At 41.8% G+C, this 18,859-nt stretch overlaps 1 protein-coding gene across 40 annotated transcripts in view; it reads left to right on the top strand.

The window, feature by feature from the left end:
- ULK4 (unc-51 like kinase 4) overlaps nucleotides 1-18,859 on the top strand; it is a 477,098-nt gene that overhangs the window by 300,954 nt on the left and 157,285 nt on the right. For all 40 annotated transcript variants that reach the window (XR_014064646.1, XM_081527570.1, XM_081527572.1 and 37 more), the window contains one exon: nucleotides 16,855-17,021. Coding sequence is in view for 39 of the 40 variants with exons in the window: in XM_081527570.1 (XP_081383696.1) it covers nucleotides 16,855-17,021 (167 nt within the window). In the remaining variant the exon portion in view is untranslated. The remainder of the gene's footprint in view (nucleotides 1-16,854; nucleotides 17,022-18,859) is intronic.

Genomic DNA, 18,859 nt, shown 5'->3' with positions numbered 1-18,859 from the left:
ATGTATGACGGAACCACCACAATATTGTAAAGCAATTAGCCTCCAATTAAAATAAAAAAAAAAAAGAAACTCTTAAAAAATAATAATAAAGCTTGTCTTTGCGTCTCTGCCAAATGCAAGTGATGGTTGCTGACTCCTTTGCTTTAGCAGGTTCTGAATAGCCTCTGCTTGTTCTCATTGGGGTGGTATTTGTTTATTCCCACACACTGCTAAGTGCATCTTTTATTAATGGGTTTTCTAATGATTAATCAGCTCTGAATTTCTAGAATGAATCCTTCATCATTTGATTTTATTGTAATGTCAGTTACTCAACACATGTTTGTTGAGTGCCAAGTGTGAGCCAGGGACTGTGTGAGGCTTAAGTGAGAGAGGAATAGCCCAAATGGATGTTTCCTGCTCTTGGAGAATATATGGGCTAGCAGGGAAGACAGACTCCTCATCAGATAGGTACACACCTTGATTGTGGGGAGAAGGAGAAAAATGCTTCAGGAAACTGAAAAGGAGTGGGTGGGGAGGAAACCCAGAAGAGTGGGGTGTCCTGTAAACCAAGAAGAAGGCAGCTTTTTCAAAAGATCAGATGTCTCAAGAGACATGAAGTGCAAAGGGGGTAAAGAATGAGTAGTGTGTTCTGTTTCTAACCAATCCTCCTCATATTCTTTTTCCTATGGTTGTTTCTTCCAGCCTCATCTTTTACATTCGTATTTGAATCTTTACAAGTTCTCTTATATCTTGAATTGATTTCCAGCATGACTTCAGATTTTTCAGAAATGTGATATATAAAAGCTGCATATCAGATTCTTCCCTAATGTTTATTTTCTCCACCAGAAAATGGAAAATGAAATGCATTCCCTACTGATTGTTGTCATTTACTTGACAGCACTGGTGCTGAATGCGTAATATTGCTCTGCATCTCCTGCACTGTCAGCTAGAATGGGCTGGCTCTGTGAGGGGCACCTGTTAATTAACTAATGCGGAAAGATGTCACTGATGTGAAAGACTGTCATGGGATAATAGAGCTGCTGTATACAAATGCTGAAATACTTTCCCAGAATAAGATTTTAATGAAGCAAATTGATTTTCAAGGCAGAGTGTCTTGGTGCCATGGTGATTTTCTATCCCTTCTTTTTGTTTACGTATGCTATAGCCCTTTCTGTTTCTCTGTTGGTGGGAGACATTCAACTTGGTATGTAAAACCCTCCCCATTAACTTTCTTATCCTTATCTGTTCCTTTTGAAATAAATCTGGGCTTTTTTTTTTTTTTGCATTCATTTATTAGACTGAATATTTGTATTTTCCTCTTCTTCCCTTTCCAGTCATTTCAGTTACAGAATAGCATTTTTTCATAGTAGGTAGTAGTGCAGACCATGGAACCAGAGGGCCTTGGCAGAGGCACCTAACCTTTCTCAGCCTCAGCTTCATCATCTGTGAAATGGGGCTGTTAAGGAGCTTTTTGGTTAGATAATGTTTAAAGCACTAAGTACCTGGCACATGATTAAGAGCCATATAGATTTTGCTTTTATTATTGTTTCTCTGGCTGATTCTAATATCTAAATGTTAATTTAGAGTTTTGATGTATTGATTTATTTATTTTACCAATCGTCACAGTTTGTTATCATGAGTCTTTATTGAAATGTATGAAAATAATTTTTCATGTAGAGTTTTACTAGGTTTAGAGAAAAACAATATTCATTTGCCACATTTGTGACTTATGATTACAAAGTATCAGAGCTAAAAGAAACTTCAAATGTCATATAGTGCTCCTTCGTCATCGTTTTCTAATAAGGAAATTAAGGCCTGATGAGAAGGAGTGGGTGGAGCACAGTCACTCTGTTAAATTCTGGAGGGCTGAGACCAGGAAGCACGTCTCCAGACTTCCAGTCAGTTGTGCTTTTTCTGCCATAACTTGAATGATAAGAGTTTCGCTCTCCGTTTTTGACCAACCACAAATGAACCAATTCATGAGTTTTTCCCCACAGAACAATGTAAGGAATGTAGAATATCTCTAACATTCTCAAATTGGGTTCTCTAAGGTTTTGGTCTGTTGATGTGAGCTCAAAAGGGCATCTCATTGGTAGAAACAGTGGCTGAGGGCTTCTTGGTAAAGAAGAGACAGACTAAGCCAAGAGAAAGGAACGTTTGTTCCTTCTGGGTATTGGTTTCTTGTTGCCATAGTAACAAAGCTGCAGGTTTAATGTCCTACAACAAGACAAAAATGTATTCTCGTACAGTTCTGGAGGCCAGCAGTCTAAAGTCATCTCTCGGCAGGGCTTCACTCCTTCGGGAGGCTTCTGTTTCCCTTCCTTGAAAACTCAAGCTGAAGAGCTGCTGGAAGCTGCTGCATTCCTTGGCTTGTGGCCTCTCCCTTGTATCACTCCAACCTCTTGCTTCTGTCATCACACATCCTACTACTAGCTCGCATCTCCCTCCTGCCTCTTATGAAAACCGTTATGATTATGTTGGGCCCGCTTGGATAATCCAGGATAATCTTCCCATCTTGAGATCCTTAACTTAATCATGTTCACATAGTCCCTTTTGCCATTATAAGGTAACATTCACAGTTTGCAGGATTAGGTCATGGATATCTTTGGGGAGAGGGGGCACTATTGCTCCTACCACATTCTCAAAATGCCATCAAAATAAAAGTTAAGTCTTTTAATTTATTAACTCCAGGGGAAATCAGAAGTTGCCCAGAAAAGGAAAAATAATCATAGTTTTCTTTATGATTTATTTAGGAATCGTGTTTACAGTCATAGCAGTGTAATCACAGAACATAGTTTGATTCAAAGTAAGAGATAGAGACTTCTCTCGTGGTCCAGTGGCTAAGACTCTGCACTCCCAATGCAGGCGGCCTGGGTTCAATCCCTGGTCAAGGAACTAGATGCCACATGCTGCAACTAAGAGATACCACATGCTGATAAATAAATAAACAATTGTTTTTTTTTAAAGTAAGAGGTCATCATAGAGGGGGGTGAGGGGAGGGAATTGTGTGCCCGTGAGGTGGGGGTGGGGAAAGACAGCTGCATTTCATCACTGCATGGCAGGAAGTCATCAGATAACGTCTAAAATTAAAAAATGCAAGTGTGTTATTTAGTAAGACAGAGATAACTAATCAAATGATCAAGTAAAAACAAAGCTAGTTGCCTCTGGGGAGAGAAGGATGACCTGGGAGTACAATGAGACTCTGATAAAAATAAAAATAAATAAATACAAATTGAAACAAAAGGAAACAGGATAGTGATAATGCATGGAGTCAAGAAAAGATGTTTTTCAACATCAAACACCAGAGATCAAATTACCAACATTCATTGGTTCATAGAAAAAGCAAGAGAGTTCCAGAAAAACATCTACTTCTGCTTTATTGACTATGCTAAAGCCTTTGACTGTGTGGATCACAACAAACTGTGGAAAATTCTGAAAGAGATGGGAATACCAGACCACCTGACCTGCCTCCTGAGAAATCTGTATGCAGGTCAAGAAGCAACAGTTAGAACTGGACATGGAACAGACTGGTTCCAAATTGGGAAAGGAGTACATCAAGGCTGTATATTGTCACCCTGTTTATTTAACTCATATGCAGAGTACATCATGTCAAATGCCAGGCTAGATGAAGCACAAACTGGAATCAAGATTCCCAGGAGAAATATCAAAAACCTCAGATATGCAGATGACACCACCCTTATGGCAGAAAGTGAAGAAGAACTGAAGAGCCTCTTGATGAAAGTGAAAAAGGAGAGTGAAAAAGTTGGCTTGAAACTCAGCATTCAAAAATGAAGATCATGGCATCTGGTCCTGTCACTTCATGGCAAATAGATGGAGAAACAATGGAAACAGTGACAGACTTTTATTTTCTGTCTCCAAAATCACTGCAGGTGATGACTGCAGCCATGAAATTAAAAGACACTTGCTCCTTGAAAGAAAAGCTATGACAAACCTACAGAGCATATTAAAAAGCAGAGACATTACTTTGCCAACAAAGGTCTATCTAGTCAAAGCTATGGTTTTTCCAGTGGTCATGTATGGATGTGAGAGTTGAACTACAAAGAAAGCTAAGTGCTGAAGAACTGATGCTTTTGGAGTGTGATTTTAGAGAAGACTCTTGAGAGTCCCTTGGACTGCAAGAAGATCCAACCAGTCCACCCTAAAGGAAATCAGTTCTGAATATTCATTGGAAGGACTGATGCTGAAACTGAAGCTCCAATACTTTGGCCACCTGATACCAAGAACTGACTCATTGGAAAAGATCCTGATCCTGGGAAGTATTGAAGGCAGGAGAAGAAGGGGACAACAGAGGATGAGATGGTTGGATGGCATCACCGACTCAATGGACATGAGTTTGAGGAGGCTCCGGGAATTGGTGATGGACAGGGAAACCTGGCGTGCTGCAGTTCATGGGGTCGCAAAAAGCCGGACACAACTGAGCAACTGAACTGAGTAATGTGAAGGTTGACAATTGCAAGACTTCTAATGTATCCCATTAAAAGAAGACTTAAAAACAAAAAGTCCCAGTCACTGAGTTGGTTAGGACTCTTAACAGAGGATCAGAAACAACTCAAACTAGCCGCAGGAAGAGTGGGAGGTCTGCAGGTGCGAGGGTGAGTGATGGAACTCAAGGCAGAATCATTCCTGGCCCTCAGAAACAGCTGGAACCAGGGGCCCACATGTGGTACCAGAAGCTCTTCTCCCAGTTTCTCTTTTCTGCCCATCATTTCCCTTTCCTTTCTTGCTGTGGCCCTGCATCCTTGGTCCTTGAGATGATCCATCACCACGGCTCTTCTCCTGTTTCAGATGTTAAAGTGTGTTCTCCTGAGACATGAAGCTGCCTCCTTCCTTGCCCTGCCTCTGGAACTCTAGGGGAAGAACACAGTGCTGGGATGCGGTCACCTTGTGCAGAGTGTACAGCAACCAGGCAATAGCCAAACTTCTCAGCTTCTGCTTCTTGGGATTAACTTTATTATGGAATTTTATTTTAAAAATGAGACACTGTCTACGTATTCTATTTAATAGAACAGGTTAGCACTTTGTATAATGTGGGAAGATGTCTCTGGTCGATCCTTCAGTGAAAAAAAGCAAGCTATAGAATCTATTCCATGCATGTATGTATGTGTGTGTTTATGTATATTTCACATGCCTAGAAAGACTCTGTAACAAGCTCTTAAGGAATGTGAGTTTTGAGGAAATGGAATGTTTGGGAAGTTTCAATCGTCTATGTCATACATTTTACATACAAATACATATAGTTGTATTATTTGAATATTTACAGAGTATAAGAAAAATGTGAATTTGTCCATGATGAGTATATATTGCTTTTATAATAACAAAACCAATGGCAGAAACCTGTGCCACTTTGTATTGCCTATAGGATAAAATCTTGGGTCTCCTGCCTTGGGACTCTGACTACAGCTTCTTTCTCACAGGCCCTATATTCTAGCTTCATATAATCACTTGACTATGACATGTTCAAATCCCAACTGGAAATCTTTCTTGTGTTTCTTGGCTGAAACTAGTGAGGTCCTCCTTCTCCTCCCTCCTGCCTGTCCAAACCCTCCTGTCTGTCCAAGGTCACTACTGATCCCTGCTTCCCTGTAAATGCTTGCCCCATCCTTCCATTGATCCTTGCTCTCTAACTGATAGCAACAAGCTAGTGTTTTATTCTGTCATGTGTTTCACATGTGGTTATCTTTTTTTCTCCCTGTTATAAAGTGATTTTATTAAATTGATTTGGACATACTGTAGATCAAAGAATATTTTCCGAAGATAACAATTATGAACTTTAAATCTCGACATAAACTTAGTAGCTTCAAAACTGTTAGTCATATTTTCCAGAAACAGCATGATAAACTAATTCTACTATGTAGAAATACAAAAGTCTAGGACTTGCTGAAAACTTGGAAATCACATGTGGATGTCTTTTTAATAGGCCTTGAAGGGAAGAAGCTTTTTTTTTTTTGAGTTTTTTTACCTCATTGTCTGGCACAATAAAATTTACATCACAAGTGCTCCAAGTATTGCAAATGACCCAGTGTTTGGGTGACTAATGCATGTGACTCTTACCAGCTCAGAGATGGATGGCAGGGGAAGGAGTGAAGGTCTTCTGGGCCCCCAAGAGCTCATCTCTGGCTTAGGGTCCTACTCATAAAAGCCCCGCCATAATTCTGCAAATGCTGCGTTGTTATTGGAGCCGAATTAGACAAAGCTCTCAGGCTTTGCTGGAGGACCTTAGACCACCCCCCTCCCTCCCTGCTCCTCCATCCCACTCTCTTCCAGCGCTTTCCTGGGTCTTGCACCTGAATGATCCATTGTTCTTTTCCCATTAATTTCCTGATAAAACTTGGAAACTTTCTGTCCCTCTGAGTCAATAAAAGTTACTATTAGTCATAAATGACCTTGTATCATAAGTTTCAGGTATGAAATTAGCATCCACTTCTATATATTGTCACATTCCAAAATTGTTCCAGGTGTACTTGCTTAAATTAACCCTAAGCTCTTTTAGCTATCTCTGAGTAATCAAAATTCTTCATGTGTCCTCCGTGCATAAATCCCTTAAGTGTGTTAAACTTCTCCTTTCAGTGGTTTTTATAATTGAGTTCGTTCTGCCCAAAACTTGTACCTCTCAAGTATGCAACTAGACCCTCATTTTTGGCCACACAGAAAAATAGGTTTACCTGTTGCGGAAATTCAGGGTCTCTGTTTAAATCAGAAAAGCGCATTGTAGCCCATGAGACAGGTGGCCAGAATAAATCAGAAACTTGGAACAGTTCAGTGCAGTCTTGTTTATCTGTGGAGCTAAGTGATTCTATGCTAATCACAGGAGGATCCAAGGATCACTGTGGACTCAAGGGAACTGGAGTGAGTTTTATTTTTAAGATAGACTCATATATAGAGTTTTCATAGGAAAGTAGTTGGGAATGAATGCCCTAAATACAGAGTCCCTTCAGGTTTTCAGAAGAAAAAATGTCATTTAAACATTAGTGTCCATCATGTTTGAGAGGTCACAGCCTGTGAGGTACTTTGCGTTTCAAGTTCAGTGAGGTAGTAATTTCAGAGCACAGGATTATGAATTGGCTAGTCATCCTCATCGAGCAAGACGTATTCAGTGTCCCTCTCCTGACTGGGGAAAACCAGACTCTCAGGGGCCCTCAGTGTTTGGGAGTGACTGGTGTGGGCTGAGGGCTTAAGGTGAGAGTGGACTCCAAAGGTGAAAGTGGGCCAGAGCTCCAGGACAGAGGAGTCAGAATTGAGAAGGCCAACGCAGGAGGAGGATGAAGGCCGGGACCAGGCGTTGAACTGGCCTTGGGCACAGTGTGGACACCCAGGGGCTCTTAGAAGCCCCTCTGCCAGCCTGTGTAGGCACGTTGGACAAAGATTAACAGACTGGAATAACAGAGGCAAAGACCAACTCTGAGATGGCTCAGCCATTCTTAACCTCAGAAAAGTTGGGACATATTTTCCTCTGGGGCCATTTCTGTGTGTGAGTGGCAGCCCCCTCACTTTGGCCTGGAGAGGTTGGGTTGCTGGGATGTGTCAGCCTAGGACCTGCCGTTGACAGACATCTCCGTTTATCCTTCACTGTGTTCAAAACGACATCACCACTTTCACCCTCAACGTTTAAAAGAAGACTAACTCAGCGGACGTGGTGTGACTCTGGTGGTTTCGGTGGTTAAGCATTGGTCAACTTGGGAAAAACGAAACCATTTCCCCACATTGAATTGCACTGATGTTTTTATACTCCTCTTCCAGATTGTCTATTCAGGCTGACTCTGGTGAACCCTAGTGGAAATGACCACATGTTTGTTTGATGTAAAATGGGATTATCTGCAAAGAAGCCTCTATATGGGGAGGTTACCCTTGGATTTAGAGTGTTGTTTTCAAATCATTAGTGATAGAAGGGAAAAGTACTTTCAAAAGCTTGGAATTTCAAAGAGTAGTCTCAAATTTGTTCTCTACTCCAACAGATTTTGAGAAAGTAATAGTATAATAAGGACAGAATGACCTTGGCTGGAGTGACCAAAGTTGGAAGCAGCTCATGCATGTTAATGTTTCTGGAACATTAAGCATTTGGAAGTAACTTATGGGAATGGCTCCTTTAGAGATTTGCTTATAGTTCAGTTCAGTTGCTCAGTCGTGTCCGACTCTGTGACCCCATGAACTGCAGCATGCCAGGCTTCCCTGTCCATCACCAACTCCTGGAGCTTGCTCAAACTCATGTCCATCAAGTCGGTGATGCCATCCAGCCATCTCATCCTCTGTCATCCCTTTTCTTTCTCCTGCCTTCAATCTTTCCCAACATCAGGGTCTTTTCCAGTGAGTCAGTTCTTCACATCAGGTGGCCAAAGTATTGGAGCTTCAGCATCAGTCCTTCCAATGAATATTCAGGACTGATCTCTTTTAGGATGGACTGGTTGGATTTCCTTGCAGTCCAAGGGAATCTCAGGAGTCTTCTTCAACACCACAGTTCAAAAGCATCAATTCTTCGGTGCTCAGCTTTCTTTACAGTCCAGCTCTCACATCCATACATGACTACTGGACAAACCACAGCTTTGACTAGATGGACCTTTGTTGGCAAAGTAATGTCTCTGCTTTTCAATATGCTGCCTTGCATGTTAGGTTTATCATAGCTTTTCTTCCAAGGAGCAAGTGTCTTTTGATTTCATGGCTGCAGTCACCATCTGCAGTGATTTTGGAACCCAAGAAAAGAAAGTCTGTCACTGTTTCCATTGTTTCACAATCTATTTGCCATGAAGTGATGGGACCAGATGGCTTAATGCAGAAAAATTCTTGGATTTTTTTTTTGAAGAGTTGGTTATGATCCATGTAAAATAGTTCTTGCCTTTTTTAACTTAATTTTTATTTCTTTCAGAGATGTTGGGATGGAATATTAAGATGTCATCTGGCCAGAGGACTGGGAAATGATAGAACGCAATCCTCAGTGTCTTTGTACAGGATCTCTAAGGGAGATGACAGGCAGGCAAGGCACAGAATCCTTGCTCTTAGCCTTGCCTCCTCTACTAGGTCCACCTGCTGCTCGAGAAACAGAGCTGCCTGCAAGAAACAGTTGTCTGTGAGAAACAGAGTTGACTGTGGCTTTCGCTGTATATTTGCCTCTGTGTTGAAACTTCTTTCTTGGATCTTAACCCCTTCATGCAGGAGTGCCTTCTCTTCCCTGCACAGAGATGGAAGCCAGCTAGCCTGAGGGGGATAGCAGGGGACACAACAAGGGGCTGTGCATTTGCCCCAGGAGGTCTGGAGCAGAGCTGACCTAAGCCACAGGTGGTGGTGGTTCTTGTTCAGTCACTAGGTCATGTCCAACTCTTTGCAACCCCATGGACTGCAGCACACCAGGCTTCCCTGTCCTTCTGTCTCCCAGAGTTTGCTCAGACTCATGTCCATTGAGTCAGTGATGCCATCCAACCATCTCATCCTCTGCTGCCCCTTTCTCCTCTTGCCCTGTCTTTTCCAGCATTGGGGTCTTTCCCAGTGAGTCAGTTCTTTGCATCAGTTGGCCAGAGTACTGAAGCTTCAGCTTCAGCATCAGTCCTTTCAATGAATATTCAGGACTGACTTCCTTTAGGGTGGACTGGTTGGATCTCCTTGCAGTCCAAGGGACTCTCAAGAGTCTTCTCCAGCACCACAATTGGAAAGCATCAATTCATTGGCTCTCAGCCTTCTTAGTGTCCCAACTCTCACATCCGTATATGACTGCTGGAAAAATCATAGCTTTGACTATATGGACCTTTGTCAGCAAAGTGATGTCTCTCCTTTTTAATGTGCTGTCTAAGTTTGTCATAAGTGTATCTCTGTCTGGGGTCTAAGTGAAAAGGAGAGGAAACCCCCTCCCAAGACAACAACAAAAGGCATGGCTAGGCCACTCCCAGGGGCTCAGGCCTCTGCCTCCACTGTATTGTCCTCAGCCTTCTTGGGGCAGAGGGAGGTAGACGAGAGTCATACACATGTGCCTGCTGACGGTGCTTCCCACCTCACTCTGAAGAACATAACCCTAGCAGTGTCCTGGAACTTCCTTCCATCTCTTTGGAGGTAGGGGGTCTTTCTCTTGACTGGGGAGAAGGAAAGTGGAGACACAGGGAATGTCACCTTCCTTTCCTTCCCTTCACCACCTCCTTAGATGTTTTCCTTCACTTTAGGAAATCGTGTCCTGTGTGAGGTCATTCACAGCACTCTTCCCGTACTTACAGTCTTATCCTTGGGTCCCGTGGGTCAGGCGAGGGGACTCAGGAGCTCCCTCCTTGGCTCCCGCAGTGATTGGGCAACTGGTGTGGTCAGCTTCATGCAAATGCCAGTCTACATGCCCCTTTCTTCCAAGAAACTCTATTTCCTAACCCCCCTATGGGGAAGTTCTGGATAGCATGGAAACAAATATGTCAGAACCTACGTGGTACATGGGGAGATGCAACACGGAAGGTTTGGCAACTTGAAGTCTGACTTCAGGGTATAGGACCCTATGGGCTTTACCAATGAGTCATCAGGGACCTGGAAATGAGCCAATCGGTGAACTTTTCTCAGGCTTCGAACTGTGTCAACTCTACACCCTTGACACCATTTTTCTGATTGCTTCTACTCATTCATTGATACCTGTGGCATTATGTTATCATGGTTCTTCTTCTGTTATGTTGGCACTTTTGCCTCCATTTCTCCTATAAACCCCTTTCCTGTCTAGGGTCTGCGCGCCCTTCAGTCTTAGACTGGGCCTGTGCGTCCTTGGGAGCTTTCGCGCCCTCTCCAGTCATCTTCCACCTCTCTTTTTCCAGTCTGACTGCTACCCGGTTTCTATGCCTTCATTTCCAACTACCTTTGGACCCTGGTGTCTGGATGTTATCTCAAAACTCAGTCTATCTTGAAAACTAACTTGTTGTTCCTAGAAAACTCGCTTGCTCACTTCTTCCAGTGAAGAGTCTGGTTTTTCTCTTTCCAGGGCTTTTTGGCCACACCTCACCGTTGCCACAAAGTCACAAATCACACTTGTTAAGTGATGTTTCTGCTTCTTTCTTGTTTCCTACCACACCAATACTTGGTCATGGCCAAATTGCAAAGGCCTCCTCTTTGACTTTCTGGTGTCAGTTCCCACTGGCTGCTCCCAGAAACTCCGTGGTATTTATAAAAGTCCGTGGACCTCAAGAGTTATAATATATGCAGGTCCAGATCATTGGGTGACTTCTGCTTACTTGGTGACCTTGAACTGGTTACTTAAATGCCATGAGGTTTTGTTCTCCCTTATACAAAGTGGAGATAACAGCATCTGGATAATAAGCTCTCCTGGAGCTGTTAGAGAATTCAGATGAAATATGACATGTCAGAAGCCAAGTGCCAGGCAGAAGAAAGCAGGTGCTCAGTAAACTAGGCTCTCATCCCAGTGGAGGCCACACCCCCTGCTTCACTTAACTTCCTCCACCCCGCCCAGTCTATCCCAATCAATTTTATTTTTAGCTGTTTTAACCTAGAGCCTGTTACACAGAGTGAAGCAAGTCAGAAAGAGAAAAACAAATATTGTGTATTAATGCACATATATGTGTGCTTTGTTGCTCAGTCGTGTCTGACTCTTTGCGACCTAGTGGTCTGTAAGCCTATCAGGTTCCTCTGTCGGTGGGGATTCTCCAGGCAAGAATACTGGAGTGGGTTGCCAGGCCCTCCTCCAGGGGATCTTCCCAACCCAGGGACCGAACCCAAGTCTCCTGCATTGCAAGCGGATTCTTTACCATCTGAGCTGCCAGGGAGGGAAGCCCATGCACATATATGGATCTAGAAAAATGGTATTGATGAACCTATTTGTGGGGTAGGAATAGAAACACAGATGTAGAGAATGGACTTGTGGACATAGCAGGGGAGAGAGAGGGTGAGTGAATTAAGAGAGTAGCTTTGATATATATATACACCACCATGTGTAAAACAGACAACTAGTGGGAAGCTGCTGTATAGCACAGGGAGCTCAGGCCAGTGCTCTGTGATGACCTAGATGGGTGGGATATGGGTGGGTGGAAGGGAGGCTTAAGACAGAAGGGATACATGTATACTTAAAGCTGGTTCACATTGTTGTACAGCAGAAACCAATACAGGCAATTATCCTCCGATTAAAAATAGATTTTAAAACAGTTCAGGTATGGTTTATATACAGTGAAACAAACAGATCTTATATTTATACCTTATATATATCATATATATGCATTTCTTAGAAATGCATACATTTCTGTATCCAACACCTCATTAAAGTCCAGAACACTTCTGTCACCTTAGAAAGTTCTGTCCTGCCCCTCCCTCAGAAACAACTGCTCTCCTCTTTTCCATCAATATAGATGAGTTTTTCTTTAAACATATTCTTACAACTGAGTTTATACACCTCATTTGTTTCTGGTGTCTGTCTCTTGGCCCCGTTTGTGTTTTGAGATTCACCCATGCTGTTGTGGGATTCAATGGCTCCTTCCTTTTTATTGCTGAGGAGTACTCCATTGTATAAATGGATCTCCATTTGTTTATCTGTTCTCCTGTTGGTGGACACCTGGGCTGTTTCCAACGTGGCGCTATTTTGACCGCAGGTCTAATGAGTCTTTTTGTGAATATATGTTTTCATTTTACTTGGATAAACCCCTAAGAGTAGAATTGCTAGATAATATGGTAAAAAAAAATTTATTTTTAAAAAAAAACTGTCAACTGTTCCCCATCAGCCATGCCTGCGAGTTCTGGTCAATCTGCACCACCATTTGGTGTTGTCAGGTTTTTTTTTTTTCATTCTCATTATTTCTGTTTGTGTGGTGGTATCTCACTGTGCCTTTCATTTTCCTGATGACTAACGGTGTTGAACACTTTTCATCTGCTTTTTGATGTTATCTTTTGTAAACTAAGTGTTCAAGGCTATTACCCATTTTAAAAATTGGATATTTCAGTTTTTTATTTTTGAGTTTAGGAATTGTTTATATGTTCTGTATAAAGTTCTTAGATATGTAATTTGTAAATTTTTCTCCTAGTCTTTGGCTTCTCTTTTTCTTAACACTAGTGGTAAAGAACCCCCCTCCCAATTCAGAAGACAGAAAATGCAGGTTTCATCCCTGGGTTGGGAAGATCCCCTGGAGGAGGGCATGGCAGCCCACTCCAGTATTCTTTTGTAGAGAATCTCATGGACAGAGGAGCCTGGTGGGCTAAGGTCCATAGCATTGCAAAGAGTTGGACATAGCTGAAGTGACTTAGCATGCATTTCTTAATAGTGTCTCTTAATTTGCAAAAGTTTTAATTTTTAATGCAGTGTAATTTGTCCACTTTCAAATGATGAGGACTTTTTGAGTCCTAAAAAATCTTGCCTACCTCTTAGTTGTGAAGATCTTCTCTTACTTTTTCTTCTAGAACTTTTATAATTTTAGCTTTTATGTTTAGATTTGAGGTTTGCCTGAAATTAATTTTTGAATATTATGTGAGATAGTGGTCAAGCATCTTTTTTTCTCTCATACAGATAATCAGTTTTTCTGTTCTCTTTCATTGAAAATAATTTCATTTTTCTAAAGAATTCCCTTGTTGAAAATCATTTGACCTCATAGATGAAAGTCCATTTCTGGAATCTGAAATTGGAAATATCTGCATGAACTCATTATTTTTTTCTCTGTCTAAAAGGTATATACTTATCTCTATCCACTTAATCAGTGGCCCAGTAGCAATCAGTGTTTCCCATGCTCAGACCATGGTCTCTGGATACCCTTCTCATTAAAAGAAACCAGAACTCCTTGGAGAAGTAGCTAATGCCCAGTCTTAGGCAGTAATTCATAAGGTGAACTTGGGACATATTATCTTAGCAGAAGTTTAGCATAAAAGAATAGTGATTGAAATCAATTAATATTAATAAGATATATTAAAATCTATTATATTCATAGTGATGCTCCATAGTGAACTGATAAGTAACTTCAGTAATCTCTAGCCACTTTGGTCACATTTGGGACCTCCAAACACTCCAAAATAGCTTCCGGAAACAGGCAGATGATAACAAAGAAACATTTATCAAGCATCTACCTTGCCCTTCCTTTACAAACCACATTTTATGATATTCAAATCAGTTGATGAAGGTTCTTTACAGGAGAAAAGCAGCTCAAAAAATACAGAAGGATTGATAGAATTTGAAAATTCTGTATTGCCATGTCTAATGAAATAATGGGACTGGACATTGGACATGAGTAGATAATGTTTGATGAGGAATTTTATCCTGGATGGGTTGGGCTAACTATCCCTGAATCCACAGGTCATTAACATCATTAAGGGTGGAAAGGACAGGCAGTATATCCCTCCAGATAGAATGCTACAGGGAATACAGAATGCCCAGCTCCAAGTATTATTGCCAAAATAATCAAACCTGAAGTAAATCTAGTCGCTGGGTCTGATTACCAGTTTACAGGAAATGCACGGTTATAGGAGCAGCACTACAAGAACATCTATAGGGAAAATATCCTCATTTCTCCAGCAAATAAATGGCATGGAAAATTGAAGGTGGGGCAAGGACTGTTAGAGGTTGAAGGAGACTTACGACAATGGCAAACTGTTGGCAGTTATTGAAGAGAGTGATAAGGATTCATTTTACTAAAATTTCGCACGGCTTTCTTTGTTTTCATAATAGTTTAAACAAGAAAAATGTGTGTTTTCATCCTCAGTGAAAGTTCTGTGAAGAGCATGGACTGAACTAGGCCTCTTACATCATATTAATGGGCTTTGCTGGCATTATCATGGTTGTGAAGAAATGTTTAGGTCATACTTCATTTCTAATCTCATATGAGCACCTTCCATGACAGGAGGTGACTTCTGTGTTTGTAGTCAGAGCTTGGTGTTTGTTGTCTTTTTTCCTTCACACAACCAGCCGGAGAGTCCGGCCCAGTAGGGATTTGATTGCATTTGTTGTTTGCACTCCTTGCTTGAAGACTGAGTGAAACTCAGGAAGAGCACAGTTGTCCATCATCTGTTTAGTCTGAGTCAGGCAGCACGCTGATGGGGATCCAGCGGTCAGTGCCTCCTCCTGACCGGCCGTGTCCGTCTCTGCTGTTCACATAGCTGGGCCCCCTGCTCCTCTGACCGTCAGCATGCTGTGTCACAAAGCGATTGGGAACTCCACAAAGGAAGACATCTTCTCCTGCAGCCTGTGTTTACCAAATACTACTCTCTTAAAAAACCTTTGTATTTTGTATTGGAGTATTCCCGGTTAACAAACAATGGTGTGATAGTTTCAGGTGAGCAATGAAGGAACTCAGCCATACATATACATGTATCCATTCTCCCCCAAACCCCACTCCCATCCAGGCTGCCACATAACATTGAGCAGAGCTCCCTGTGCTACACTGTAGGTCCTCATTGGTTATCCATTTTAAATATAGGAGCATGTACATGTCCATCCCAAACTCCCAAACTATCCCTTCCCCCCAGTCTTTCCCCCTGGAAACCTCTTTTTAAAGCCCTTCTACTCTACCTGCAGCTCGCAAACGCCAAGAGCTGATTCATAGCATATGCCCTGGAGCGATGCCTTGTAACTCAAGGAGAACGCCTGCCAGTGTGATGCACATGTCTCAACAATTGCTCTTCTTTACCATGTGTCATTGATGACTTGTACTATCAAACCTTGTCTTCAATAGAGAAATTTTGCTATTAATTGATCAGCAGATTCCTTTCCCTTCAAATATATTTATTTTCAACTTTGTGACTGTGCCGGTTTTCACCACAAGGAGTACAACCGTGATTGATGCCCTATAATTTTGGTTTCTCTCTGCCTTTAGTGACAGAATTAATTGCTTTGTAGTCTAATTACTTTGCACTTGTCTAGGAAAACCAGACTGGTTTACTGGAAATGACAGTGTGCGATGTTTGGGGAAGATAGCAGAGCTTGGATGGCTGTGCTTGGCAGAGTTTCCATCCAGGTGCTCATCTGAGAACTAGGGACAAATGGATTGCAGGTCCAATAAGTGATTGCAGGTCCAGCTTACAACACATGTCATATTTCCTTACCCTGCTTTTTTTCCCAGTTTGCTTGTGTAGAATAGTTATATTTGAAGATTCACTTTTTCTAGAACATTCAGACGACGATGATCTCTTCAGACTGAAGGACCCCCTCACCATTTCGATTTATGACATTTCATGTTGTCTTTTCATCACTTTTGCATCTGAATCATTTGGGGAATTCAAAGTGTAGTTTCACATAACAAAGACAATACAGAACACCAGCTTAAATGTAGTTGTTGTAACAAGTACATCAAACGAAAAGTTGATGAAGACCAACCACACCGTAAATATGAGGTTTGCAGAGACAAAATGATAGAACCTGGCAAGTTCTCAATTTCACATTGCTTGAAATCAATACGTTACATTTCATAATTTTTAGAATGCATGTGAAAAGAAGCACTTCATTGCTTTATCTTCTTGAGGTGACCCAGTTACTTGTCAATCCTGATAGATCCTCAGATTCACCTGTGGTCACTGACCCATCCCATGAAGAACTGTGTCTTTAAACAGAACCTGGGGACAGGTGTTCTCACCCAACACATTTTCTTCCAGTGTCAGCGACTCTTCTGTCCCTGTGAAACCTGTCCATGTAGGATAGTGTTTTTCAAAGTGTAATTTGGGGAACCCTCCCATCAGAATCATCTGGGGTGCTTTTTAGCAAGTATATCCCTAGGCCTCAACCCCAGACTCCTAGGCAGTGTCTCTGGGAGTGAGGGCTGGGGACCTGCATTTTCAAAACCTGTCCCAGGTGTGTCTAGTACAGATATAGTTGAAGGACTGTTGAGAGTTTATGGAATGTAGAATACATGTGTCTGTCCTGTTGGCTTCACGTGACACATTATTCTTATGTTTTACGATGACAGTTTTGCCGTTCTATTTCACCCTCAGGACTGGTCCGTCACGTCTGTAACCTGTTCACTGAAACTGCCACACTGTGTTTGGATGTGGACAACAAAAACAACAATGAGACTGCGGCCGCCCTGCTGTTCTCCCTGTTGGACATTCTGCACGGCATGCTGACCTACACCTCTGGGGTCGTGCGGCTGGCTCTGCAGGTAGAGGACCGCTTCCCCCGCCTTTCCAACAGCCCTACACCACGCCCCACATTCTCATCCTTCTCTTTCCTCTCATCTTCCTCTAATGTGTCTTTGGTTTGAAAAACAACATATGATTTGATAGTCATCTTTGGGGGATCAGTGTCAGACAGCTAATTTGAATATGAAAAGAAAGCAGGAGGGGCCAAAGACAAGACTTAGTGAGCACTTATTAGGGAACTGCCAGCAACTGAAGAGGTCATTTGCACTGTGGGGTTGGCCACGCACTATGCAGTCTTTGCTGTCTGGAGATGGTGCTCCCACCACCTCCAGCAGTATGAGTTAGCTAGTGAGGAGTAGTGGATTGAGTTAGCAGGCATGCACACACATGCACATACATGTAATGTGAATATATGTGCATAGATACACACGTGTGCATGCATATACCCTGCACTTGCTTTCCCTTATGACTGATGATGTGAAATTGCAAGATGCTTTTGAGGACTAGAGGTGTGTATTTAGTGGCCTTGGAAAAGTCAGGCTGCCCCAGACTGTAACCTGGCATTGTGGTCTGAGAAAGGAAGGGCATATGAGCTCATCAAGTACTTCCTGGGCCAAGTGTTAGCTCTCACCACATGCCTGTCTCCATTCATGTTTTCTCTAACCAACTGAGCCAGCTGATACTTAGATCACGTGACAGCACACGGCCAATAGGAATTCACTGTTATATTTGGACTCCCAGTTAAGTTGCAAGTGCTGTGTATCACTGGTAGCCTACCGGCCTGGATAGATGCAGAAGCTAAGGTTGGAAGCAGACCATTCTGATACCTTGCCAAGAGTCATAGTAGCAAGAGCCAAGAATGAATCCCTCAACCCTGGTTTAGTCTCTCTTATTCATCATTATGATAAATGGCATCTTTTATCCACAGTGAAGCTGGTGAAGTATTTAGCTTGTTTCGTGTGGCTTGATAAATAATTCCAAGAGCCCCTCAGCAAAGATGATAGTTAGTGAATAAATTTTAACCCAAACTTGTAAAGCCAGTAGATGAAATTGGCCTTTAAACTACCTGCTTGTTTTTATTTGCTCATCTGTAATTGCTGTAAATGAACAGTAAACCTTGACTAAGTACTCATGGAATCCTGGATTATGGATTTCTCTTAGTTTTCCCTCTTTTTTTCTAATAAGTATCTCATCAGAGAGCATCATTTCTTGTTTCAGTTCCCACAGTGGTAGCTGTATGTAATTCTTCAAGGTGTAGATGTCTCTCAGAGGATACTTTGATGGTATCAATCTGTAAGCGATTGTGTATTGTGGATAAAAAGGATCAAACTTAAAAAAATTTTTTTTTAAAATTCTAAAACAATAGAAATTGCTTATTTCAAATCATCAGGGAGACATTCAAGGGTGTTTAAAACTGCTTAATATAAATTATTTTCTAATTTTCTTTTTTCAATTTGCTAGTGTACCAATACATCACTGTTTTTTATTCTTTCTTTTTTTTTTTTTTAGCACCAGTCTATGTTTTACTGCTGTCATTGTTCTAAACCTTTCCCTGTAATATCTGCCACATATTGCTTTTGACCTTGACGACCCACCGACTTTGATCTCCATGATACCTGGTATCAGTCTGAAAGCAGTAGACTCCTTGAGATTGAATTAGGGAAAGAACTGGGTAAAGAAATGGAGTGGGCATCAAAGACAGACAAATCTTCCTACAGTACTGAGCTGTAAGGTGTTTCGAAGCATAAGTCACCTCTTCCATCTGTAAACATGCTCCATACCCAAGATTCTTCTGCATTCAAAACCCATTTCTACTCTTAACACTAACCTCTTAAAACTAGAACTTGACTGTTGCCGG

The sequence above is a fragment of the Giraffa tippelskirchi genome, chromosome 9 (genome assembly GCF_054371585.1).
Source record: "Giraffa tippelskirchi isolate mGirTip1 chromosome 9, T2T-mGirTip1v1.2.pri, whole genome shotgun sequence".
Taxonomy (NCBI): Eukaryota; Metazoa; Chordata; class Mammalia; order Artiodactyla; family Giraffidae; genus Giraffa; species Giraffa tippelskirchi.
Note: the sequence above shows the minus strand (reverse complement) of the source record. Positions and strands in the feature narration are given on the sequence as shown.